Source organism: Abramis brama (assembly GCF_963993115.1).
Source record: "Abramis brama genome assembly, chromosome: 3".
NCBI lineage: Eukaryota > Metazoa > Chordata > Actinopteri > Cypriniformes > Leuciscidae > Abramis > Abramis brama.
In genome coordinates, this window is record NC_139965.1 from 39,322,219 (window position 1) to 39,350,141 (window position 27,923).

The following is a 27,923-nucleotide window of genomic DNA, read 5'->3' on the forward strand; positions in this document are numbered from 1 at the left end:
AAACAATCACGATTTCTTTATTTCATAAAAACTATGTACAGTAAAATGCATGCACTAAAACAGAGGACATTTAAAAGACACGCGAGACGACACCAGAGGACGGTGGTTTACGTAGACGGGTTGTGACAGAATTCAGAATTGCTGTCATAGCTGAGGCACTTTCCACAGATCAAGCTCTGAATCAGCCACTCCAGAGAGACGACAGGCATGTCCGGGGCCACACGTTTCAGTTCCTCAGAGGCACGTGCAGATGCTGTCACTGCCAGGTCTAACTTCATGTTTGTAATGTCTGTTAATCACAGAATTGACATCACGTTATTCCATATGCTTTTCTAATCACTTTGCCACCACCAGTTTTTTGTGCATACTTAAAGGTACACTATGTAGCTTTTGTTCAAAATTTAATGAGCGAGTACATCAGAAGTCCAGAGTCCGCTCTTTGGGTCATGGCATGCCATTTTGCACGGTCGAGCGCACTGTTCAGCAAATTACACCCAAACAGTGCGCTCGTGCAACATAGCATGCCATGATCGGAAGAGCAGACTCTAGGTTAAAGGATGAAGAAGAATATAATGAGCGATTATATCATGAATCCATCTTTCAAACCATGTTTTTGTCTTATCCTGAATCAAGGTTATTATAGGTTTGCATTTTTAAATTGGTATTTATTTTAATATTTTCAAATTTCCTATATATTTCAGTTAAGTTTGAGTTAGTTTCATTAATGGTTTGTTAGTTTTTGTTTAGTTTTTATTTTGTGAACATTTCTATTTTGGTTTTTATGTTTAGTTTCAGTTTTAGTAACTAGAGTTAACAGAACACTTCCACTTTCCATGATTATTATGATTATTCTTTTATGGTTATTTCTATGATTAATCCTTTCAAACATTATTCTTGTATTGATCCATTTATGTTTGTCTATTGCATCTTTTAATATCATTAGCTGCTTTCCGACCGGAGGAACCTTTTCACAGTTCCTAGAACTATTGGCTAAAGTACCCGGATGTCGGCGTGTTCGCACCGCAGGAACTAGGAGCGACTTTAGTTCTAGGAACTCCATTTGGAGGAACTAATTTAAGTCCTACTTCAGAGTAGGGTCTAAACCAGCACTATAGGAATTAGGAACTACTCGTGACGTTAGTGTACGCTGATTGACCGAACGCACGCGGAACACCAGCACCCGCCATTTTTAAAACAGCTATAATGTAAACACACAGATTATAGCCTATATATTTACTCCATAAACTAACTATACAAACATGGAAAACAGTGATAGATGGGTCTCTAAACCTTTATGCTGAAGAGAAAATCCAACGCAACTTTGAGGGGACCAAGTCAAACATGATTGTTTATCTGCCCAGCTAGCAACACTGGACATCAACCACACGGCATAGGCTAATAACCTTTTTTTCATATACTGTCTACTTTCTATAACAGTTCTATCTAATAACATATTAAACAGTACTGTTAGACAGATCGCTAACTAATAAACACAGAGAATGCGAGCATTGTTTTCTCTGGCGTTCTCAGCGCCGCCAAAATAAAAGTCACCGTGCTTGCGTCACTCCCTTACCCCTCCTACCAGTTCCTATGGCCACTTGGCCAGTGCGAACGCAAACAGCAAAACCGAGTTTGGGGGAGAGTAGTTCTTAGAACTGTTTAGAAGTGGACAGTTCCTAGAACTAAGTTCCTGTAACTACTTGGTCGGAAAGCGGCTATTTACTCATAGTTATAGTCATATTCATGTGTTCTATTCGGACCAGACATTTAGTTTACTTCTTCTCTGACAAATATTATTTGTGGGCTAGACATGCTATTTGTTATTCTCTGTTTCCTGCTCAGTGTGGTATCTTGTTAAGTTTCACATAAGATGGTTATCTTACCTGGAATTAAGGGTACAGCTGTATTTGCATAAGGTCTAGACATGATGAAAATACTTATCTGGCCATTTCTGCTTCTTGGGGCTGGTTCACACAGAAAGCGGTTTTGCTGAGAAAAACGGAAAAAAGACGCGGGCGAGACTCGAGCGCAACGCTCATACATTTAAAATAAAGTAGCGCAGTCCAATGGAAAAACAATTATTTATTTTTGCTAATTACTATTTTATTGCAGTTAGTTTTTCAGTAACTGTTGTTAGTTTTGTTTAGGTTTAGTTTTTCATTTATGTTGAAATTCGTATTTTATTTCATTTTACAAAAAAAAATTTGACCAATATATTTAGTCTTAGTTTCAGTTTTCGTTTACGAAAATAACCTTGTCCTGAATCACTATGATACGCCTATATTAAGTGTTTCTATTAGGACTATTTTAGACCTGGCGGGACGACAAATGCTGCGGAGTAGCCCAGTACCTGCGTGACTCGTCATATACAAGAACAGAAAAGTAGCTCCAGCTACAAATAAGACACATGCAATTTTGTTTATTAACCACTAGAGTGCCAAAAGTTACATAGTGTACCTTTAAAGGGCCTATATGCGTTTTTCTGAAATTTAAACTCGCGACTGACACCTGTGGTCAAAAAACGGAACTGCTCCTCCTTTCTGCTCGCTCTCGTACGTGCACACTTCACAAGTCATCCGCTGCAAAGAAGTCAACATTATGTTTACAGAGGTAAGAACAGTCAAATACATATATTGTTTGAGAAACTAAGTTTGTTTGCTGACTAGCGGTGGTGGCAGAGTGATCTGAAACGTTTAACATGAACGCGCTTGACGTCACATCCGCAGACAGCGCGCGAAAAATCCGACCCGACAGAAAATAGGAAAAATAGGATACAGGCTTATAGGTGCACCCACTGTGAGCTGACAAGGTGTCAGTATGCTCATCAGGAGATGTTTGAGTCATAAATGGTCAAATAAAAAGGCTATTGTTACGTTTATTTTGGGGAAAAAGTTGCATATAGGCCCTTTAAAGCTACATCTACATTTTGCTAATGAACTAAAGGTACTGTTACCAACCAGAAATGTCTTGATTTTCTTTATGGTGATGAACTTTTGCTGCACCACCCATGGAAAGCAAAGAGGTCCACAGATCCACACGATCTTCTGATATCAGCATCACCTTCAGTGCTTTAAAAGGGTTCCCACGAGGATGCCTGAGGACAGGGAACACAAGAAAACACTTAATCACAAAAGAAAATTCAAGCACCCAAGGCTTTAAGGCAGCCAGCAAAAAATTAAATGTATTCAACAAAAAAAACAAAAAAAACATTTGTTTGTAGTCTGATAAAAATTAAAAAAGCATCTGGATTTTACAAACCCAATCCAAATCAAGTCCATAAGTGATAAAAACAAATTATTTATGTGCCTTTCTCAAACTCAAAGCAAAATATCACACAACATCTACATACATATAAAAGTACAATAGAAAATCAAAACAATCATACAATTATATATTCAGATCAATAGGGAAATAAACAAGTCCAATAATCCCTATAAGTGAGTTTAAAAGATTTTTTAAAGCTTTTCAGTCTGAATTCGATTAGATTTCCAGTACATTTTTCCTATGATTTAGGACATGACAGTTTAGTCACACAAAGGGTAGTGTTGTCTACAGCTGTGTAGGAATTATCTTATTTACATTATTTAATGGTGACAGTAAATGCATGAGCAGTTCAAAAACATTAAGAAGGAATGTGTGAAATACAGTTCTGACTTGGTTCAGTTTTAAGAAATTTCTAGTTTTCAGTGCTCTTTTTACAATCAGTTACTCTCTCAGGTGTCTTGGCATTATACTCTTAATGGTACACAAGTCCTTGAATGGTCTCACGCCATCTTATCTCTGGATCTCCTGACTGAGTATCAAAGAACGCTGAAATACACTAGTTAAAGGCTAGAATAGTCCTGAGGTCTAGATTAAAACAAAGAGGAGATTGTGCATTTGCTATAGCTCCCAAACTTTGGAATAGTAGCTATATCAGAGCCGCTACTACAGTTTATGAGTTTAAAATCATGGCTTTTAACCAGTGGCTAACAGTTTATGTGATTTATTGCTGTCAGTATCATATAGTTATGTAAAGCACATTGGTCAACATGTGTTGTTTTAATTGTGCTATATAAAGACTGTCTCATCCAAACAAGACAAGCTCTTACCACTCCACAATGCATCCCTCTGGCCCCACACCAGCAGGAAGTAGGTAGTTCCTGTAGTTGAGCAGCTTTTTCTCCTGGCAGCAGTCCTTCACCCACATCTGAGACACACAGGGAACTCCACCTGCCACACACAGCAGGTACTTCCTGGTCCGACAGTGCTGGTCGGCAATCAGCAAGCTCTGATAGGCTGCTTTACACTGACGATGCAGAAAACACACGTACATAAAACATGCAGCTCTGGCAGGAGAGAGAGGAGCTGTTTGAAATATATGAGCTCACCTGTTCTTCATTAAAATCAAGCAGGATCATTCCTCCTCCCGCCTCCAGCTGTCTCACTGTATAGTGCTTGTTATATGCGGCTCTCAGCACACAGTCTAACAAGAGACAAACTACATCATCACAGTCCAATACAAAACGAAAGGTTCTGGTCTAGATACACAGTATACATGTAAGCAATAAGGTACGAGATGCTGTGCTGTATCGTGAATAAGTCACGGCTGAAGGGCGTTGGTAGGCACAACGCGAAGCTGTGATTTATTCACGAAACAGCACTAGCCTCGAGTACATAAGCTTTTATAAAACGGTTACGACACAATACAAATATTAAAGCCATAAAATATGTATCAATGCAACTTTCATGAAGTAAAATCACTAAAAGCCTTTCTTCCGCTAAAAAAAAAAAAAGTCCCTGACCGTGAACAGCAACAGAAGTTACATTATTATGTCATTAGATGGCAGCAAAGACTGTCTTTATGAGTGAGTCAGTCAGTAGGGAAGACTTTTATATCGAAAGGACTGAAACTTGTTGTGAACACGGAGGAGCAAGACGCAACTGACAAATGCTTTGACTAGTGCTGTCAGTCAGGGCACAGGAAAACCCATTAAAGGACAAGTTCGGTATTTTACACTTAAAGCCCTGTTTACAGATCGTTTCTGATGAAATAGAACGGTTAAGATTAAAATTTGGACACATGCTGCTGTCCCGAGAATTTTAGGTTTCTTTCGCTCCCCCCCCCTGTATTTACACTTTTGATCAATTTATCCTTGCTGAATCAAAGTATAAATCTTTTTGACCCCAAGCTTTAGAATGGTAGTGTATAATCGTAGGCTACTGCAAATTCTAGTTAAAAATAACCAAGCCGTTTTTTCCCACGTTCCATAATACATAATAAACAGCAATTCCTTAAAATTATTAGCAAATTAGAAGCAAGGAATGATGGGACGACATTCTTCTGCAGCACTTCACACTTCAAGGAGAATTGTAGACTGACATGACACTATATTTAACAACAGCTCGTTCCGTGCGCCATACGTCATATAATGGCATTTCTACGTCATTGTACATGCGCAGTACTTTCCAGTTTCGGTTTCCAATCCGATCAAGTGTTTACATGTCCTATCGAACAGATTAGAAAAGGTTTAAATCAACCCTTTACAATCCGAATGAAATTTAGCCAATTCAATCCGATTGACGTGGTTATTCCGATTGTGCTACTAGTCTGATTACAATTGGATTATTAGGGTTCATGTAAACGCAGCTACTACTTCATGCAGTATGATGCTTCATTTTATATCACCAGCAAAATAACAGAGCCTTATAAACAATGAACGCTCAACACATACGGTCTTTATTTGTTCTAACCCCTCACCTTCATCCTCATCTCTGGTCTGGTGGTCGGAGTCTCTGTCGCTTTCAGAGGATGCTGTCAGCATGAAGACAAATCCCATGAAGAGAGAGGAGTTTTCAGGCAGAGGTCCATGTGTCGCCACCAGGTCATTGGGGTCAGGGGGCAGGTCTACGCCACTCCCAGATGTGTTACAAGCAGCAAGACGCTGCCCTGTTGAAGTAAAACAGAAACAATGAAAACACTACTTTGAACCCGACTGTTGAGACTGGGTGTTTAACAAAGAGCCCATAGGGGATAATGAACTGTGAGGAATTAAAAACAAACACCACTCCCATCTACCCTGTTGAGTGCTCACCAACACAAAAGTAAAAATACATCTTATGCCACATACCAGTTGCTGTTTAGAGCTGGAGATCTGCACTCCATTAAACATCAAAAGCAGTATTTGATCACATCTTCATGTGGTTTATCAGACGTTTTATATTGTAAAACCAGACGGTTACATTCAAGAACGACAACACTGAGGAAAAAGGCACTCACTTGGTTTTTCATTTTCATATGTTTGAGTTCATTTAAAAATACATTTACAGATTATGTAAAACATAATTTCATAGACATTAAAATGAATAAAATATTGCTAAAACCAATAACAGTAAAAGACCAAATTAGGCGATAAAATCAGGCACATAATAAAACATTCTGCTAAAATGAAGCAAATGCTTTGCTCCATATTGTTGAATTAATAAAGTCTGTCTGCAAGGGGCATCGTACCCACTCTGGCCCCTCCCCCCCTGCGTCCTCTCTTCGCAGGAGTCCTTTCGTCCTCTGTGCCACTGATGAGCTTTCGTTTCCCAGAAGGCCCTGGGTTTCTCGGGCTGTTGCTGGAGCTGCGGGTAGGTGTCCCTGCTCCACTTGAGTTCATTCTGCGTCTCCGCTTTCCTTCTACCAGGTTATCTGAGGACAAAATGACACTGTAACCAATGTACCAATGTACCAAATCTAACAAATCTGGTGCTGTTTCAGAGTGTGCTACAAAGAGATTTGTCAAAGTTTGGCTATGGATGAGTTAGTAAATTCCAAGAATTTCATTATATGGTAACACTTTACAGTAAGGTTCATTAGTAACATTAGTTAATGTATTAACTAACATGAACTAACAATGAGCAAAACATTTGTTACAGTATTTATTAATCTTTGTTAATGTTAGTTAATAAAAATACAGCTGTTCATTGTTTGTTCATGTTAGTTCACAGTGCATTAACTAATGTTAACAAATACAACCTTTGATTTTAATAACGTATTAGTAAATGTTGAAATTAATATTAACTAAGATTAATAAATGTCAAATTCATTCTTAGTTCATGTTAACTAAGGTAATTAACTAATGTTGACTAATGAACCTTATTGTAAAGTGTTACCCATTAAATTATCTTAGATGTTTGTGTCCAGAACAGTCCAACTGAAGACTCACCAAGGCTGATATCAGATGCCATGGTTTGGGGTGTCGATGGTTCGTAGGGCCCCAGTCCATACTGCTCCCTCAGGCGGCTGCCTTGCTCCATGCTGAGAATCACAGATGTTCTGCTGTACCACTTACTCTGACCATCTTTCTCCACACAGTAAAGGAACTCAGAGTCTTGAGTCTTGTGACCTTTCACCAAACCTGATCACCAGAGACACAGAAAAATAAAGATTAGTAAGTAGAGGTGTGAATCTTCACTTGCCACACGATTACGAATCAGAGAGCAACGATTTGATTTTAAAGCGATTCTCGAAGCATCAAAATGCATCTTTTCCTCCAAGTCTTTTATTAATAATAATTATTATATTAACAATCACAATATTATAGTTAGTATTTAGTATTAGTATATTATAATAGTTATATTTGTGATTTTATCTTTGTTATTAAAAACACAATATAAGAAATAAACTAATGTAATTACCAGTGCTTTACATTTTTTCATTTTATTTCCATTTTACAGACGCATTCAAATAAGAAATAATACAGAATTTTAATATTCAAATCAAAAATAGTCACTGCATAGTCTTTTGTGTATTAAAGGGATACTTCACTGATTAGCATTAAGCTTTGTATCAGTAGAAACCTAGTAGTATTTACAAATAACCGTGCTTCCCTCCCTCATGTCCCCCTGAGACGAGAGATTTCTGTTGGGTGTCTGGAAAAAAAACTCAGATGACGCAAAAATCTTAATTTTGCATCATCGGAGGCTTTTTTGGCCAGAGGCTAGAGACTACAGCCAGTAGTAGGAGCTAGTTACGCATGTTTTCAACCCGTGGGATCTCACGATAAAACGTCGTCTTTTCAGTTTCGAGTCAACTAGTAGCCTAGTTGTGTCATTTCTTCCGATACTGCCCTCTGTAACCGGTAGGCGTGGCTTGGGAGTGGCCTCGTAGGGCAGCGAAGCAAGTGCATTCTGGGAGTTGTTGTCTTTCATCCACATGAGCCAAAAATACATTTTCTGGCTTTTCTCAGTCTAGAAGGCACCAACTTCTAAAATAATTTCACATTTCTACTGCATTAATGACCCAATTGCACAATTAAATACACATTCATCTTTCCAGCGGTGAAATATCCCTTTAATTACAAATAAATGTATTATTATTAAAGCTACAGTTATTCGGTCAAGAGCAGTGAGTGATTCCCTCTTTTCTTTTATTTGATTAACATTATTAACACAGACAGATGCAGGTTTATTATATTAAGACCTAATGTACGGATCTTATATGATGTTACACATAAGATTCCCGAGACAAAGATAAATAAAACAACAGGAAGAAAGATAGACAGACACAAAGATAGAATAACAGACAAAGACAGAGAGACAGACAGATAGGCAAAGATATAGAGCCTAAGACAGACAAAGATATTTAACAAACAGACAAACAAAAATAAGGATAGATAGCATGACAGACAGACAGAAACATATTTAGACAAAAAAAAAGAGAGACAGACAGACAGACATAAAGATAGAGGGACATAGATGGACAGAAAGATAGATTGCCAAAGATAGACAAAAATAGATACATCGGCAGAAAGACAAGATAGAACGACAGACAGTCAGAGAGATATGTAGACAACGTGAGAGGAGCTGTCCAATCAACTGTTAGTAAGTAAGTCTATTGCTGACATCACAGTTCCAAGCGAAGGAGACACCGCTGATAGAGCCGCCACCTGGAGCTGCCACCTCATATAAATCTCCTGTCTGGGTACATTCTGGCTCCCCAATACGTCACAACATCGGGCCAGAACTGCATTGTCACGAAAGTTATCAACTGCACGTGTTTTTAAGCCTTGCCAATTTTATCATTCAACCGCACATTTCGGCACACGGAAAGCTGTGTCTCAGACAGCGCGCGAATACTAAATCGGGTTCATTTACATGCCTGTCGTCGCGAGCATCCTAGTAAACAGAGCTGGTTGTGTCTCAAATGTGCATAAACCGTCGAGAAAGACAATGCATGTGTATCAGTGTACTGGATCCGTGCATTAGGTCTTAAAGTGACAGCAGCCTAATATTCCTGCTGCTGTTTTTAATGTCAATTAAACAAGACAAAAAAATAATAATAATAATAATAATAATAATCACCCTCTGCTGCTATTGACTAAATAACTTTCGTGCCTTTAATAAAGATTAATCTATATTTAATTTATACAGTGACGACTATGCAGTGTTATTTTACATTTGATTACTTTATTCAAATACTGTACCTGAAAACTACTGTTAGACCTATCTGAAAAACCTGAAAATATAGTATATGAATACATAATGGTTCATAATCATTTTTAGTCCTGCTTACCGATATTGAAGTACTCCTCTTCTGTCAAGGCAGTGACCTCCGTCTCCAGAGGAATGGGGTCGCAGAGCAAGATATCCTTTCCTTGCACTTCACATTCCTGGTTGTCATCGAATAGAAGGCGGAAATGGTTCTCTCCCAGGTCTCGAGTGATACTCCCAGAATAGAAATAAGAGTTGGATGACCACTTGGCCAGCACACGCAACCCAACAAAACTGCTGGACCCAGTGCTGTTGTCCGGGGAGGTGGTGTTGAGAGAATCAGAGTGGCACGTAGCACTGGGCTCAACTGGGCTGCCCGGCGCTTGGGCATGTCTTTGGGCAAAGGGCTCCTCTTCTGAGGATGATGCACCCTGGCCATGGGCACCACCTCTCTGCCCTGTCCTGCCACCTCTGAGAGTCAGTATTAGCAGGGGATGGAGAGAGCAATAAAAATAAGAAAATTGTGACACCATGAGCATCACAACATCCATTAAATACGTAAACTAACAGAGCGAACGTCCATGATCCACAAAGGAAGAGCTAAGTTAATACTACTATCAGACATTTTGGGGGAAAAGAGCAAGAGTTCATGCAAGATGATTAAAAACAGTGGTTTTATGAAGTGGCTATAAATTAGTGGCTAACTGTTGGTGCAAACAGTGTCTTGGACCGTGGCAGCCTACCCAGGAGCACCTCACCTGGACAGCGGGCCGCGGGAAGGAGGCCTTCCTCGCCGGGCACGGCCACGGGGGCTCAGCTGGGTGGTGACCCGAGACCCCCGTGCATCCGTCACCTCTGACCCCACCACCACAGTGTGGGTCCTCGGCTGCTGCCGCCCGCCCCACCTGGGGTTCAAACACACACAAGGAGAGGATGCGCTCAGCAGAAACGCCCTCAACCAAATGTGCATGGGAGCAGCAGCCATGAGGGGGTACTAAAATCAAACCGTGTCTAATAACAAGAAGGTGTGAACATGCTTGAAGGAAACATTCTGACAATCACATGCATGCAAGACATTCTACGCAACTACTGCCATACAAGTGTGACCGTTTCCGAGATCGGCGTGTTAACCGCAGAGTGTTAGTAACGGAAACGGAAACAGAACAACTTCTTACCGGCCAGATTTGGCCCCTCGGCTGGCGGGCATGAGGAAATCTGGCATTCTGATGGGGCCCAAGCCCCCGCTGCTTATCCCACTGGAGCTGTGGTGTGATGGGGCCTTTGAGGAGAGTGAACTGACATCAGCCAGGTCTCCTGATGTCATTGAGCTTCCTGTGCGGGATGGGGAGATGTCATTATCTATGACGCAGCGGTCCACCACGGGTTCCTCTGACTCCTTGGACAAAACATACAGAAGATGTTTGTTTAACAGCTTAATATGTCCTTAAGACCTTTGTCAATGTTTTTTCGACATGCAAGTCATTCATAGGACGGAGACTGAGAACCAATCATTGAAGGTGCATTCAGTAATATTTTTCTCATTAAAAATGTTTACCCCCTAAAGAAATAAAAAGCAATTCTCAAATATGTTTAATATCATGACTCCAGCTATATCAGTAGCTTCCTAAAAGCAGATTCATTTTACATGCAGCTGTGGCCAGAATCACGAAACATTCTAGAATAAAATTCTTCTTAACTGCTATTTTCTTCTTATTTTCAAAAGTAAGAATTAAAGCTGCACGATTAATCATTAAAAGATTGCAATCTCGATTCAAATACCCAAGCAATCTCATTTCTAAATGGCAACAATTCACCTGGGTCTATTAAACCTTTGACAAAATCACACCAGAAAATTCAAATCTGTGTTTGTGCTGCCGCTGACCCTGAGGAAGCAGTCATCATGTATAGCTATGAAACAGCTTCACAGTCTTTTCAACCACACAGTATCATTATTTCTGTGTTACAAAAAAAAAATGTTTTTTTGGTATAGTTCAGATGATTGATTCATCCAGTAATGAAACAAGTGAAGTATTTATGAGTGAGTCATTAAATCATTCATTCAAACCGTTTTTTATTTCTAAATAAGTCATTCAGATTTATTTAACATTTTAAACAGACAGCTGCAATTAACATTTCTCAGAACCTCTAGTAAATGACATGTTACTTTGTTAAGTTGCTGTTCGGAATCTTGGGAGAATCGTGATCTCTGTTTAAAGCAAAAAAATTGTGATTCTGAATTTATCCAGAATTTGTGCAGCTCTATTAAGAATTAAGTTAAGAATATTTTGTAATCCCAAAACATTTCTTAAGAATAAACTATTAGCCATAATAAACTAATCTTTTTTTAAAAGATTGTTCTAAAGACAAAACTTAAGAAGATTTGGAATTCCTGAAAAGAATAAGAATGTTCATAACAATGATTGTAAATAACCTCTTAGAATTAGGGTAACATCCAACTTGTATTTGAAACAACCGAATAATTTAAACGTTTTCCTTTTGGGATTTAAGACAAAACATTACAAAATTAAACTAGCTACATGTATATTACTCTTACTAGGGATGTGCACGAGTACTTAGAATTGACCCCAATGATCGCAAACAATGGATCTCATTTACTAAGCATGTGTACGCACATATTTGTGTGGGAAATGTGCATACGAACGATTTAAAAAAATAAATAAATAAAATAAATAAATAAATAATCACAATTCACCCAAAATTTCGTAATAAAATGTATTCAAAATGAATGAAAAAATATAGGAACAACTGAAACCACACATACGTAAAAAGCACTTACTCTAGACGGCCTTATAATCGTGTTAAGAATTGATATTTCATCCTAACACGACTATAATTATATTGAAGTAAGTTGTATTAGCTGTATTATACACATTAAAAAACATAACAGGAAGAGCTGGACTCCCATCAAGCTGGAAATAGTGTGTATATTTATCGTTATTATGGTACAAAAAAAAAAGATTTCTTAAGAAAATATTTGAGAACCTCTTAAATTTTTCAAGAATTGTATTTAGGAACATTCTTATGAACCTCTTACGAGGATTTATGTGAATCTGGTCCCTGGTCGCCTCATGGGTGCTGTCATGTTGAGATCACATGACCAGCCAAATGCTACCCAGTAACCTCTCAGTTATAAGAAACTTTTGCTCATGGAATAAATGAATCATGCCTGAACCAAAATTATTTTCTCTAGATCAGTTCAGTTTTAACCAAGGCAATGCATCTTACTTGGGTAACCTTGCGGTCCACTTCTCTGCCATCTTCATAGTAGACATCTGTAATGGTGCGAGTGACCGTTGTTCGAACTTCCTGAATGGTGCGAACATGTCTGCGCAATGAGGGACCTGACTGGGTTCTGGTGGGTGTGCTTGGTTCCCCCTATAAGAGTGAGATCAAACTTGAAGATGCATCTAAAAAGCTACATCCTTATTTAATCATTTAATATTTAATAATACTGGATTTCCTAGAAGCTATGACAATGTGCAGGATTGTTTTTCTTCCCTTTGTAATGCCTAACATGTTTACAAAAAAACATTATAACCATTTAGTGAAGACTCTTACCCTTCCAGACAGGTTATGTGGTCCAGACAGATCAAAACTAGTTTGCTGAGACACAGCTTTCTGACAAACCAAAAGAGACAAAGGAGAAAAATATAACATATGGCACATATTAAAGTGCTTTATCATTAAATTTATCCTACAATAACCAACCACTTTCTTACTTTGCTGGGTGGGCTTGTAGTCGAGCTAATATCCACACTGGTTTGCTGTGACACGGCTTTCTGTCGGACAGGTGTTCGAGGTTTGTCAGAAGTGCTGAGGACCTCTTGTTCCCTGGCAGGGGAGGACAGACCACTGACCAGAGGTTCAGAGTTGGCTCCCGTACCACCAGGATGCAGAGATACAGCTTCAGTGACTCGGCCGGAGGTTCTGCTGCCCGCTGTCTCTTTCGGGCGGTTGGGAGACAGTCCTGAGTCATTAGTGTTGGTGGGACTGAACAGCTGGCTTGGTTGCCTGTTGGAGAAGTGGAAAGAAAAGCAAGTGAAGGCCAAAGTAAATTTGTTTAATACAGTGCAAAGGACTTTAATCATTTTAATGTTTCACTTAGCGATAGACAAGAACAACATATTGACTTATAAGTGACTTGCACAATAATATGGCTGCCCAAAAAAAACAATTGCAATTTTTCATGATAAAAAAATGAAAAAAAGCTGTTTGCGGTGCTTGTTTGTAGGGCTGCACAATTTGACCAAAAAGATTATATATCAATATGACTATAAAATAATAATAATGATAATATATAATTATTATTATTATTACTATATAAAAATGTAATAAAATAAGAAATATTGCTTTTGTAATATTTCACAGTAAAATATAGTTGAGAATTTAAGAAAAAGATTTCAGATAAAATATTCAGATATTATAAACTGATTGAAGAAGTAAAGCAATAACATAAGATTGAAAAATTATTCAGCAACACTTTATTTAAAGTTTAATTGCACCTATGAGTTGTATTTAATATCAGTCAGTTGGGGGGAGTTCATCTAAAAGTTGATGACTGTGTTTTGTTACTATATTTAGCTATCAAAATAGTTTACCAAAGAAATAATTCACCAAATAAAAGAAAAAGAAAAATCAAACAAGGTGAAGTACTTTTCATTTCTAAAGTATTTGGGTTTATTTATTATACAAAGCCCTTTTTGACGATTTTTCGAGAATAACTACATATATAAATAACTATATAGTTACCGTGAAATAAAATTAGTCATACCGTGAAACAGAATTTTGGTCATACCGCCCACCCCTAATTCATTCACATAATGCTATAATTCATTAGCTATGTTTCCATCCACACGTTTTTATTCGAATTAAGTGATATCGAATGAAAAATGCCTTATGGAAACAGTAAAATTCGATTGAATTTCATGAATATCGACTCAAATGAAATACGTCCGGTCTCATCGGATTTTATCTTGATCGGTATACGGCTTATGCGATAAACGCTGATGGAAACGTTATTTGCCGAATATCGTCGGGCATTTACGTGCATCTGCATCATCATAGCAATGTGTTGATAGCGTCGTTGTTTTCTTATTATAGCTTGATATGTCGCTATCAGCTGGCACACAAACACTATTACAACTTGTGCAATATTGATCATTTGTTGGTAGATGGCGCGATCCATTTTGTCTAGCAAAACTTTGTTCGCAAATGTTTGCTTGAATGTTGTGCGATTCAGTGCGAAAATGAATGGAAACACCTTAAAATGTCTCAAATCAATTCGATATACCAATTTGATCGCAAAACAGCATGTGACGTCATTACGCACAGGTTTTTATTCGCTTTAAAGCCGTTGGATGAAAACACACTTCCACCAGCTTTATTCGCATGAGTTTTTTTTACCGAACTTCAGATAATTCGATTGACAAGTGGATGGAAACTTAGTCATTGATTCAAATAAATGTAATCGTGTGCACTATTTTATCTCTGTGTCTGATTCTGATGAAAATAACAGTCATTATTACCCTTCCGGTCAAATATTGCACTGCAAACATAACAATAACAGCTTTAAGTTGTCAATGCTGGAAAATGACCTTAGGGTATAAGCTCCGCTACGTGTCGGGCGGTTCTTTGCCTTTATCCCTTACTTAATTAAATGCTGCCTTTGCAATTAAAAGGCAATATCATGATTTCAGTTTTATTTCAATTAATTGTGCAGGCTTATAACGCAATGATAATGTTCAAATCAACTGATGGTTTCTTAACAAGAATCTAAGATCACCAGATGAACACCTCAAGGAACACAGGCCAAAGACAAAGGACAAAACAAAAAGCATCCCAACCTTGAGCAGTGGAAATGTGTCATGCTCTGTTGTACGGCTCTTTATAGCCCTGACCAGGCAGGAGTGCCACTATCAAACCTACTTTAAGTTCCTAAAGATATCCAACACCAGGGGAAATCTATTTATAACCTCAACAAAAAAGAATTCAAGGTCAGTTGTGCCAAAGACTATTCCTATGCAGAGTCTACTCTAGAGACTTGAGAAAGGGCTTTAGGCTTACACTGTTTAGGAGCACAAATACCCCCCCAACAGCAGGCCTGATCTCCTTATGAACATCTGATCAACAAATATATATTGATTACACTTTCACTATTGATCATTTTCATTAGTAAGTAACAAACATTATATAATGCTTAACATAATACTCGGTAGTATGAATAGACTGATTTTTTTGGCTGAAACAGGATGTAAACTCATCAGGAGTGACAAATATGCAGAGACAAAACATTTTTAAATATAAGCCTTAAATTATGATTTACTGTCCATTTTACTGTCCACAAGGACTCTACATTATATAGCTCAATATTACTATACTAATGATTGATTATTATTAAACTGTTTTATTTGAATAAATTATAAACATTAAATATATTACTATAATAATCCTACTGTAAAATAAATGTACTGTTTAATATTTATATACATAATTATTATTTTACAGAGGAACAGTAAAATTAAAATTAAAATATTCATGGCTATCTTGTTTTTTTTTCTTCTTATATTTAACCATTAAACCACAGGTCTTGAATTTTGGAGGAGAACCTCAGATAGACATTATAGCTTCTCTACTGTTGACAACAGATTTCATTGCATTGCAAGCATTATCTGCAACCTGAAAACACAAGCTCATGAGCTGCTTGTGTGTAAAAGAGCCCAGCGCGGCGCTTCACCCATTATATTTTTGACAGCACAAAAGGCGTGGTTCTCATTTCATTCCCTGTGACTCCTCGCAGACCCCCACTCTCAATTTAAAATGATCTATTTTGCAATATGTATTGATGCACTATGCCTTAAATTCACACTGAGTATCACAACGTTATAATTAACAGGGCTTTCTACACTGCCCACAACATCCATTAGGGATTAATAACAACAACAATATTCTGATGGTATAACATGTTTTGATCAGTGGTCAGATGTCACTCGCACAGTGCATCAAAATCATTTTTTGCATTTGCACACCATAATTTTCAGTCGCAAATGCTCATTGTGAGAGCATATAATTCAAAATACCTGGCAAACCAGCATGACACTACTTTGTAGTGCATAAACAACTTTTACCTCTAATGAACATCCAGAGGTGATTTAAAAGTGACATTATTCTCATTTCAGAGGAGTGCAGTACCTGAGGGGAGGATCACTGGACTCTGCATGATCCTCTACCTGGACCTGCCTGTGGGCCTCCCGAACACGACTAAACACAGAAGGACTAAACGACAGAAAGAGAAAAAAAACAGGGAAATATCCCACATCATGAACAACAATGAACACTAAAATCTGCAGTTTTGTCCAGTATTTTAATGAAATGAAGTCTAGTGTCGAGGCATTATTAAGGATCTGCACTGCAAACGTGTTAAAAAGAGTAAGTCAGTGAATCAGGAGCTGTGAGTGACAGCCGAAAAATGAATACATCCCACTGATAAGCTTCTGCATAGCAACCACTGCAGGTTACCTGGTTACAGCCATGGCAACAGTGGTAGCCTTGGAGACAGATCCTTCCTCATCTGTTAATGATGGTTCTGGGGAAGCATTAAAATCAAGCTTGATGGGTTAAGCTGTAGACCACTTAAAAACAGAACCAGTATTTACTGACATTATACTACATCAAAAATACCTTAGAATTAATTAATTACATCTGAACAGTGTATAAGCATGATTTAAATAATAAAAACAAAAGCATAATAATAAAAAAAAAGATTAAAATGATCCTTTCATGTAATATATTGTATATATAATTAAAAATCTAATATACAAATAAATGAAATAATACAAATAAAGATTATATATTATAATAAAAAAAGTTTATATATTATTCAATAAAATATTATATATTATAATAAAATATAGTTTATATATTATTAATTATATATTTTTATATTTGTTATATAATGTTCAGATGTAATGAATTAATTCTGTTTTAAATAACAGAAACCAAAACATATAATTAAATACATACACAAATTATATTTTATTATAATATATTTTTTGTCTTATTATATTTTATATTGTTATGTTATAAAATAAGCCATTCAAATATCAAACATAAATAAATATAATACAAATATAAAACAATATAATTAAAATTCATAATCATAATTAATGATAATAATGTGCTTTTGGTTTGAGAAGTAGAGGTGTGCAATATTGACAAAAAATGATATCTTGATATTTTCTGGGATTTTATCGATAATGATAATTAGACAATATTTTGCTGAGTGTGTTTATTGTGTCGGTACCTTGGCAGATTTAGGACTGCCGTGGACAGCTAAATCTTAAAGTTTTTGTTTGTAAAGTTTGTGATGGTTAGTTCGCAGCAGAGACAGAAATTATCTTTTCCAATCTACTTCATCCAAAGTTTTAAATGGATTTTTACCTTTTATGGGCTTTTTTTTAACCTAATTAAATGTAAGCATCATATTTTGTGTCAAATTCTTACGTTTAAACAATAGAACAAAAAGAGTCCTACTACTACTAATAATAATAAAACACAATAGGGCTGTTGTTACCAATCAAATGAAGTATCAACAAAATTCATCTTTGCAATGCAGAGGAAATACAGAAGCTGCATCTGAAGTGGCATTTAGATGCATTTACACAGACTGTTTAATGCAGCACAGAGGGGACATGAATGCTTTTAAACTGCAGTTACAAATACCTAATGTTTTGAGGTTTGAAATATAATTCGTTGAATATTGATATTTTGAAATGAATTGTCATGATTTGTAAAAAATGAAGATACTTTAAATGTAAAATTAAAAACCACCAGTAGGTGGCAGGCAGCAAGTCACAGTTAATGATAGAGTCATTGAGTTTCAACTATAGCTGCACGATTAATCGTTAAAAGATCGCGATCTCGATTCAAACACCCAGACTTATTTCTAAATGACAACTAGTCCGCTTTGTCTATTACCATGGCTGTTTCGCATCAAGCATCAGTGGAGCGTGTGCAGCGTGAGTCGCTGTCCATGTTAATGAATGAGAGGGTCGGCCGTCACGCTTCCGACATAAACACTCATTCATTGATATGGGCTCCGCTGACGCTTGTGACGTGAAACAGGCTTTACACCAAAGACTTTAGGGACTTTGGTTAACCTTTGAAAGCACAATTATCACACTGCAACATTCAAATCTGTGTTCACGCTGCCGCTGATCTACAGAGAGCACTTGCCATGTAAATGTACAGTATGAAGGAGCTTCACAAACAGTCTTTTCAACTACAAATTATCGCCGCCTTGTGTTGCTTAGAGACGCAAAACAGTCCTGTGGCTTTGTTTGGAACTATTTTCGGTGGCGAAATAGAGCAAAAACAGGCAATATTGTGTCTAAACTGTGAGTCACTGAATGTTGACCTATTGTTTATTGAACTGTTGTATAAAACCAATATAACATTTGTAATCATGCTGATATTTGGAGAAAAAACTTGCACTCTTTGTGTGATATTAACTATATTAAAGACACGAGTGCAACAGCCAAACACATCCGCCAAACATAAAAATAGGGCAATGGAATGCAAAAACCTGTAAAGTACTACTACTGTATGTTTGATAATTCATGTTTGCATGATGGTGACGGGCTGAAAGGTGCTGTTATTTTCTGTTTTTACAAAACATTTGCTGTAAAAATAGCCTAATACTGGTGTTATTTATTGCTATTCCTCTTTGGCTAAGAAATATTCAGCATTTTTTATTTTATATTATTTCTGAGTATATAGGATATGTTTAAGATAAGTTTGTACAATATTTGCCTTCATATTTCATGCATATTTTCTGCAAAGTTATTTAACAAATAAGTCATTTGTTTTACATTTGCACCATGTTGATCACTTCAGGTGTGGTGCACTTGGAATAGAAAATGTAACCAGATCGTTAATAAAGAGAATGTTACTTGAATCTTATTGTAGTTAAGTTAAGTCGACTAGTTAAACATTAAAAGAATTGAAATTGTGAATCGGTTAACAGTTCTGAAAAAATAAATCAAGATTTAATTTTTTGGCCATATCCCCCAGCCCTAGTGAAAACGTCAATGTGTCAGGAAATAAAATATAAGAACAACAAAAAATGGCTTTTACTTTGCAGGCTGAAATGTTCTGAGCCCGAGCTGCCCTCCTCCACCGGGGTCACCAGTTTCATCCTGAGACTCAGTTTCCCATCTTGCTCCACTGCAGGTGGCTCTTCACCCTCTCTGCTCTCCTCTACCGAAATCTCACTGGCTGCCATTGTCGTCTCCCTGGTAACGTCTGCCTCTGACGGCTCTGAGAACGAGGTCATCTCTGCAAAACATCAGAAGGGCATGAAGAAAACGAAAACACAACAAGAACACGGAAGTTAAGAGGGAGGGGTGTGCAGCATCAGCTCGGCATACTGATGTTTAAACACATCTATCCAAATGTTATGCAACGAAAAGAAGGGGACACCCACCAATAGGAGTGCTGTGCCTCGGTGTCTTTTTCAGCTGACTAATCTGTGGAGGAGTTGCACCCACTGCCGGGCGGATCAGCTCACCCTCTTTGGGCAATGTAAAGTGAAACGGAAGCTCTGGACAGGAAATAAAGGAAAAGAAAACAGCTAGTTGGATTTACTGAAGGCTGGTTACATAATCAACAGGGAGAATAGATCATTTGTTTGCAGCTTAATCCCACCTCCCGAGCTGTCGCTCAGACTTTTGTTGGAGGCATTATCAGAGTTCACTTTGTGCTGTCCTGAATCACTGGGCTTTGTGCTCTGGGACTTGGTTCTCTCAAGCTGTAAAGGTGAAACCTCATTAGATCCCAACGGCTGAGACCCTGAGATCTTTGCCGCGGCCTCACGTTTGTCCTGCACGGAGCCTCTCACAGGTTGCGAGGAGCTTATGAACGGCTGTGACCTCCCAACCTTTACTTTCTCCTGAGAGACCCTCTGGCTCTCTTCAAGCACCATGACGCTGAAGGACTCCTCTTTGCTGGAGGAGTGCTGATCTCTGCTGGGTACACACTGGGACGTCTCCTTCTCCTTCTCCCCATTCTCCTCCTCCATGGGTTCTGGAGAAGGCACCTCACTCTGAGACAAAGCCAGGTTGATTCCAGTGTCATCACCCTTCACAGTCTTCTGGATCTCACTTTCATCCATCCACTCTCCCACTTCAGCATTTCTAACACTGTCTGAAGTAACACTGTGGCTGTGTGTCATGGGTTGACTGAGTCTCTTGCTTTGACTAGCATGTTCTTTTTCATTCCCTGTGTTCTTTTGGGACGACACAGTCAAGACTGACTGAGACTGTTGGGGGACAGGAACAGGGGTTGCAGGTCTATCAGCTGATGGTGAGACTTCAGAACAGACAGCGGCTGTGGTTTTACTTGTCTGCGGTGAATTAGGGGTGTCTGAAACACAGTCTGCACCGACAGAAAGCTGGGACGGAGTCGCACCCGGAGTAGCACTTATATTCTGGTTCCCTACATTAACAGCCTGCGAGAGCTTTTGAGATGGGTTACAGTCTTCTGTTTTTTCAGGTAAAGCACTTGTACTTTTTGAGTCAGGCACCTTGGAAAGACTTTGAGAACTTGATGTTTTACCGGGATCAGCGTCCATACCATTCTTGCTTGCAGTTTGTGAATGGTGTTTAGGGCCCGAGTTACTCTTGTCAGCAATAGCAGTTCCTTCCTCTCCCTCAATCTGAGTGGCTTGGCTATCCTCCTCCACAACGAACAACTGTGTCTTCTGAGTAAAACTGCTGTTTTCACTGTCGAGTTCCAACTGAAAGCACCCGGTACCCTCAGAGGGTTGTGCAAAGCTGCTTGAAGACTTTTTTAGCTGCTCCGCTGGGCCGCTCTGCTTGGGCAACGCGGACTCGGTTGCTGATGGGCTGTTTTGTTGAGACAATTTCCTCTTTGAGCTCTCAGTCCCTTGACTATTGTTTCCAGGCTCAAGACTTGGAGTGGAAATAAACACGTCCTACATTGAGAAAACATGGAAAGTATATTGTAAACAAAAGAATGTGCAAGAGATATTTAATTGAAACTTTACAGACTAAACACAAAGTTAAGGTGTGGTCATATTAATGAAATTTCTGCAAAATAGGTCTATTGTCTACTTGTGTAAAGCACAGATCACACAAAAGAAACTTTCAAATAAACTAGCTTTCTGTTGGTCAACCTGGCAAATTCACATGACCAACTTGAACCCGTTGTGAAACCTGTGTGGGGGAAACTTTCGCAACTGAACTGAAATTCCCAATTGTGTGGATTCCTATTGAAATGGCTGGATTTCACCGCAAAATTAGCCCAACAACGGTCAGTGCGACCGCACCTTTAGTCTGAATAATTGATGCTTACATGTGAGAATTCAGGCTGGCTGGGGACAGAGAGGCTTTTCTCCAGAACAAATCCAGGGGTATTCTGGGACACTGGAGTGGAGGCAGTGGGTTGTGGTTTGGGGCAAGGGTCCATGTCCATCGGCTCCTCCTCTCTGCCTTGTGGTTGGTCATCAGGTGGGGCTGATGTGTCCATTGGGGATTCAGCAGCTTCATTATCATCTAAATGGAATAATTTATAATGCATTTAAAAAAAACATTTACATTACATAAGCCTTATCTGTATGTGAAAAACACTTACTTTGCTCTTTTTCTGTGGGTGAATTTGGGACAATGTAAGGCGTTTGGCTTAAATGGTCCTGAGTGGCAGCCACAAAGTCAACAGATTGCCTGTTAAGGAAAATGGCCAATTACTGAACACCATAATTCACTTTTTTTCACTGTACATAGAGAAAAGTGAGATTATGTAGCATATATGCTATATCAGACATTAGAATATCATGTCATTAATCAATACTCTTTAAATAGCACAGATTGTTAATTTTACCCTCCAACCAAAAATGTTTTATCAATAAATCTTTGTCATAACCACTTACTGTGAAAGACTCTCCTGTACAAGTGTGCCCTGTCCAGACAGATGAAGCAAGCGAAGACTATGTGCAGGTGTGGATGTTGGAAAGTGTTCTTTGAAGGTCGCTGAAACGCTGCTGTCTGCCTTGGTGCCTGTTATAGTGAACACGATTCAACAATAAACAAATCAAAAACCATAATTAAGCAAGAACACATAATGAAAACAGAAAATGGAATAATTCGAGTCTACACACCATTTCTCTCCTTTTCAAACATGTCATCCTGAGAGGAAACAAGCACATCTTCTTCATCTTCTTGACTGTCAGGTAATTGAGAGTGTAATATAGCCTGAATACTGAGCTTTCTGCTTTCCCCGTCCCGAGGCTTCGAAGGACAGCTTGAACTGACCTCTGACCTACAATATCATCAGGAAAATTAGAAAATGTCAAACTGAAAAACACACACAGGCATGTTATCATTAGTTAGAACTGCACAATCATTGGGGGGGGGGGGGGGGGGGGGGGGGGGGTCCCTTGATATTTCCCAGACTGCTTACAACTTTCCCAGACTTACTGAAAACTAATTTAAAGCCTCTGATTCAGCAATGCATTAATGCGCACAACAAAAAAGTGTGATACTTTTCACAATTAGTTAATCACAGAAGCCATAATCATATTTATAATCTTGCTTGTTTTCGATTAATTGTGCAGCAATGCTGCTTTTGAAAATAAACTCTTGCCCTGCAGAATTTCCATCCTGATTGGATGATGTCCTTTCTGAACTCTTCAATCCACCTGACAAAGAAAATTAAAAGAACCCATTAAAAAAAAAACTTTGAGAACTTGAAAGACTAATGGGCAGCAGATCAAGTGGTTGCAGCAAAACTTAAACACATACATTGGCTGGCTGGCTTCTGAACGTCTTTTTGACATGCAGGAGCTCCATCCCGCTCATCTTCCTCAAAGACACCCTGGCTCTCCGACAGCTCCAAAAGACCGAACTGAGACATCTCTGTGATCAGATCAACACAATCATTCATTTATTCTGCCCAGCATAAGGCAGCATACTCTGACGTTAATGGCCATGGTGACACTAACCTGAAGCATGCTAAAACTAAAACCATTAAAATAAAGTAATTGAAATAAAACATAAATATTAGATAAAAAAACATAACTTTTAAAAATTAAAATTAGAAATGTTGCCCTGGTAACAAACTGTAATAAGTTAAAGTACAAAAATTACTAAAAATAAAAATAAATTAAAGCTAAATAGAAATATTTAAAAAACTAATAAAAATGACAAAAGCACATAAAAAAAATTACTAAAACTTAAACTATAATTAAAGTGAAAACTGAGTATATAAAAATAAACTAATAAATACTATGAATAAATATAATAGTATACAAATAATACTAAAATAACACTGACATGCATACATTGTTTGACATCTTACCATGCGCCTCTGTACAGTGTGTGGTGGAGTTCGCCTCAGACTCCATGTGCTCTGTAACACTTCTTCATGAACAATTACAAACACAGATAGCAGATAAAACAAGCATTAAAGATTTTTAGTTAAACAGAATATTTCTCTCTGCTTGGAAAATGTAAAAGCTTCATATTTTTAGTACCTTTTTGAAACAGGAAGAGGGCAAACTTCAAAAACTTGACTATGCTCTGTAGCTGCTGGACCCAGGTTAGACTGCAAATTGTCTGAAACAAATCAAAAATTCTTTATCAGTATGTATTGTAAACAAATAATAATTGAACGTTTTGGTCCATGAAGTAATAAACTTACCCGAGTGGGCTGTATTGTCACTCTTATCAATCGGACTGTCAGTTTGTAAATGACTTTTAGTAGGGGAAGAAATCAGCTCCTGCAAAGACATGGTGACTCACTATCAACTTTCAGAAGTTTTATGAAAAATAATAAACTTAGATCACACTACTGCCTGTGATGCCTCACCAGCACTGGGCTTTGTGAAGTGGGCTGCAGGTTAGAGAGGCGACGGGCGAGCAGGGCACGGTAGCTGGTGTCAGGATCGTCCTCCAAGGCCACACTGTCAGGCTGGGAGTCCTCTACTATGAGGCAGGGGTTTTCTGTCTGAGGAAAACTTGAATCAAGATCACTCTCACCAGGATCCATAAGGATGGGACAGGGTTAGCAGGTGTCTACATACACAGAGATTAAAGAGGAGGGTTAGTACATAAAGATGACTTCAAATTAAACTGACTGAAATAAGTAAATATGACTTCCTAATTTAAACTAGATAGGGTCATGTGTTTGTTTGTATATTAACTTCATAAATGTCTATTATTGTTATTAATAGAAGCAACTCAACTTTTAGCAAGAGAAAAGTTGGTAATGTGTTTCTTAAAGGGATAAGTTCACCCAAAAATGTATATTTTGTTATCATTTACTCACCCTCAAGTTGCTCTAAATCAGTTTCTTTTTTCTGTTGAACACAAAAGAAGATATTTTGAAGAATGATGGTAACCAGAGAGTAGCCATTGACTTCCGTAGTATTTTTATTCCTACTATGGACGTCAATAGCTAACTGGTTACCATCATTCTTCAAAATATCTTATTTTGTGTTCAACAGAAAAATAAATTCATACAGGTTGGAACAACATGAGGGTGAGTAAATGATGACAGAATTTTCATTTTTGATTGAACTAATAACCCTTTAATGATTTTTGTGAAATGATTTTTAAAGTTTCAAATACTTTAAAAAACAAAGCAGAAAGACAAAAATTCTCCTCTGTGTCAAAATATTGAGTAATTTACTACTGTCCTGACTTCCTTTGTTTTGGTCATGTATTGGTTTCATTTAAAATCTTACTGTTTTTTTGTAATTGTGCCTGGTCACGTGATGTAAACATGGCGGCGCCCATAAGGGGGCGAGTCGCTCCACGTAGAATAAAACAGCTTTTCTTTAGAGAATGTGTGCATGGAGTCACCCCATGAGATTGTACAGTATTTTGATGACATTTCCAAAGTATTGTTTATTTCTATCTGTAAAACATTATTAGCAAATACCAAAAACATGATTAGTCTGCACATTTAGGTGTTTTGAGTAGAGTAACTTACTTTCGTGTGTCTTAGACGCTTACCAATGTATTTTACAGAAAGAAAACAATTTAATTTATAGAAATGAAGATCTTTAATCGCGAGATTTCCTGCCTGCATGCTGACGGCACGAAACGTCGAGAGTAAAACCCCCAAAGTAAAGTCGATGCAAACAATTTCATGAGTACAATCAATGCAAAACTAACATTACTATTTACTAAAGGAACGCCAGGAAATGCACAAACGATTTACTAAAACTCAAATCGACACATATGTGGATTAATTACACAGCGCATTTTCCCATGAAAAGCCTTTCCGCAGCTTTTTCATGGAGAAGCATGCAGCATGAACCTATCAGCCCTTCCTGTAAAACACAGCGGAAGAAAATTGTGATCTTACTGGCTGGATCCCTGGTAGGTGTTAATCCATCTCAGCGAACGCGTAACATTTTACAGGGCATGCATATACAGTACTTCTGTATGTACTTTTAGCAGCCTAACCTTAGCGAAAGCTTTTACTTCGCGGCAAAACCCCTGCAGGAATACTCGCCGTTGATTGGTTACAAAAGTTCTTGTCTCAACCGAACGGCTAGAATACCTGTTTTGATTGGCTGAGAGAGAAGCTTGAGGCGGGGTTTTGTAGTCTGACTACAGATAAGAAGAAACTGGAATTGCGCAGATGTTTAAAGGCCTCGTGTGTTCTCGCCGTGTTTTATTTACCAATCTCCAGCTGCAAAGTCCTTAAGTTAAGAGAAACTTGCTTATAATTGTAAGTGTATTATTAAGGGGGTTCTTAACATAAGGGCCTTGCTGCAACTTACACCAGTCATTTATCCGACCGCCATTGATACATCGCAAGACAATACATCAAAACACGCCCACTAAAAGCAGAGTCCCAATAAGACACAAAATATCAACATATGACCTAGAACTTAATCAGTGGCTACAATATTTATCTAAACATATTTTAACAATAAAAATATATTATCTTGAGTGGTTTGATTTAATTCACAAGTTGATAAATTGCGTCATTATTGTTTGATCTGAGACATATAGCTTTAAGCTGATATTATTATTACATTGCCAATAATAATAATAATATCTATATTAATAAATTAAACAAACTCAGGTAAATAACATGGGAGCTAGTTCTTTATCTTTAGGTCTGAGAGAAAACCTTCTAATTTATTTTCAAGGATCGTTGAAAAACAAAAACAAAAACAAAAACAAATGGCCCACACGTTTCAAAAATAACTTTCTCAATGAATTGATTATTTTTTTACTAGGCCTGTATGTCACTAGAAAATCCAGTAACTCCTTTTTTACGTCATGAAGATGCCTTTTCTGGCCTGTTCTCAAATGTTGTTGTTGTTGTTTTTTTTTTCAGGTTTTTTTTTTTTTGCTTTTAATCAAAATAATGTAGGCTATAAAAACTACATATACTATTTTCAGTCTTGCTAATTAGCTATATGATTATAGGCTGTTTTTCAAATGCTATAGTAGGCCTAATCGTCCTTTTATTTTTTTCATGTTGAACCCTGTTACCACGATTTTGTATAGTAAACAACTGATCATTGAAAATATGTAGAAATATCAATTTATTCAAACTGCTCAATTTAGTGAATTAACTACAAGGTGCTTCTTTACCTTGTAGTTAATTCACTAAATTGAGCAATTTATAAACTGTAAAAAATGTCAACCCTGTCATAACTACATTTCAGGATATCTTAAAATGTATTGTTTTAGTTTGTAATGGCATAATAAGCAAAGTGTTTGTCTGACAGTGTTTAAATCGCCACCAGTTCACATAATGACCCATAAACCTGCTTCAGCTCTGTGTTGAACATGTGTTGTTGTGTTACATCGCATCATGCATTTCATTGGTTTAGCGGCTGCAAACACACAAGATGACATAATGTCGATACCAATGATTGATGGCTGCTTACTACAGGCTTAGAGACATTTTCCAAATAATATTTTTAGCTACGTATCCCCAAAACACCACATTTCTTAACAAGCACATGACAGCTATCATACCCCGTCGTCTCTCGCTCGAAGGCATCTGGTAATGCGAACAACAAACGACGCGTTTATCCTGTCGACATGATGTGCTCACACTGTCTGACTGGGAACCTTTGTTATATTAGACTAACAACGCCTTTATAACAGCTCATTAAATCACTTCGTCCACCACCGGTCAGAAAGCATCGCGCTGGAAACACAAAATGCAAGTCACAGCGATGGCGACAGCTTACAAAAACGAGTCCATTACCTGAGAAACTGATCCTGTGCAAACCCGCAGGCTTGTCTGTTTCTGGAAGAAAGCAGGAAGAAAAGGAAAGGTTGTGCGAGTCGATTATCTCTATGAAGATGATGGGGTGTGTGTGGGACACATGGGTGTCACTTGACGGTGCCTTGGCATCTTTTGATATGCGCGCGCATGGTAATTAATAGGAACTAAGA

At 37.9% G+C, this 27,923-nt stretch overlaps 1 protein-coding gene across 9 annotated transcripts; it reads right to left on the bottom strand.

Moving 5' to 3' along the window:
* Position 1: 1 nt before the first annotated feature.
* tp53bp1 (tumor protein p53 binding protein, 1) lies at positions 2-27,896 on the bottom strand. 9 transcript variants are annotated; one of them, XM_084107394.1, is made up of 29 exons: positions 27,733-27,896; positions 24,358-24,563; positions 24,190-24,268; positions 24,023-24,104; positions 23,848-23,909; positions 23,292-23,405; positions 23,134-23,188; positions 22,649-22,809; positions 22,421-22,547; positions 22,126-22,214; positions 21,847-22,046; positions 20,179-21,466; positions 19,958-20,074; positions 19,609-19,809; positions 16,993-17,059; positions 16,666-16,749; positions 13,197-13,488; positions 13,036-13,095; positions 12,703-12,852; positions 10,632-10,852; positions 10,215-10,361; positions 9,539-9,927; positions 7,191-7,382; positions 6,491-6,673; positions 5,741-5,929; positions 4,371-4,465; positions 4,092-4,288; positions 2,958-3,094; positions 2-289 (listed from the first exon to the last, which is right to left on the bottom strand). In XM_084107394.1, the coding sequence occupies exons 2-29, from the start codon at positions 24,535-24,537 to the stop codon at positions 108-110; spliced, it is 5,340 nt and encodes a 1,779-aa protein (XP_083963520.1). In that variant the 5' UTR covers positions 24,538-24,563; positions 27,733-27,896; the 3' UTR covers positions 2-107. The 9 variants fall into 9 exon arrangements, with proteins under 9 accessions (XP_083963520.1, XP_083963525.1, XP_083963524.1 ...); XM_084107399.1 differs by having other exon boundaries at positions 24,358-24,495; positions 27,733-27,894; XM_084107398.1 differs by lacking the exon at positions 27,733-27,896 and adding an exon at positions 25,861-26,008 and having other exon boundaries at positions 24,358-24,495.
* Between the last annotated feature and the right edge of the window lie 27 nt (positions 27,897-27,923).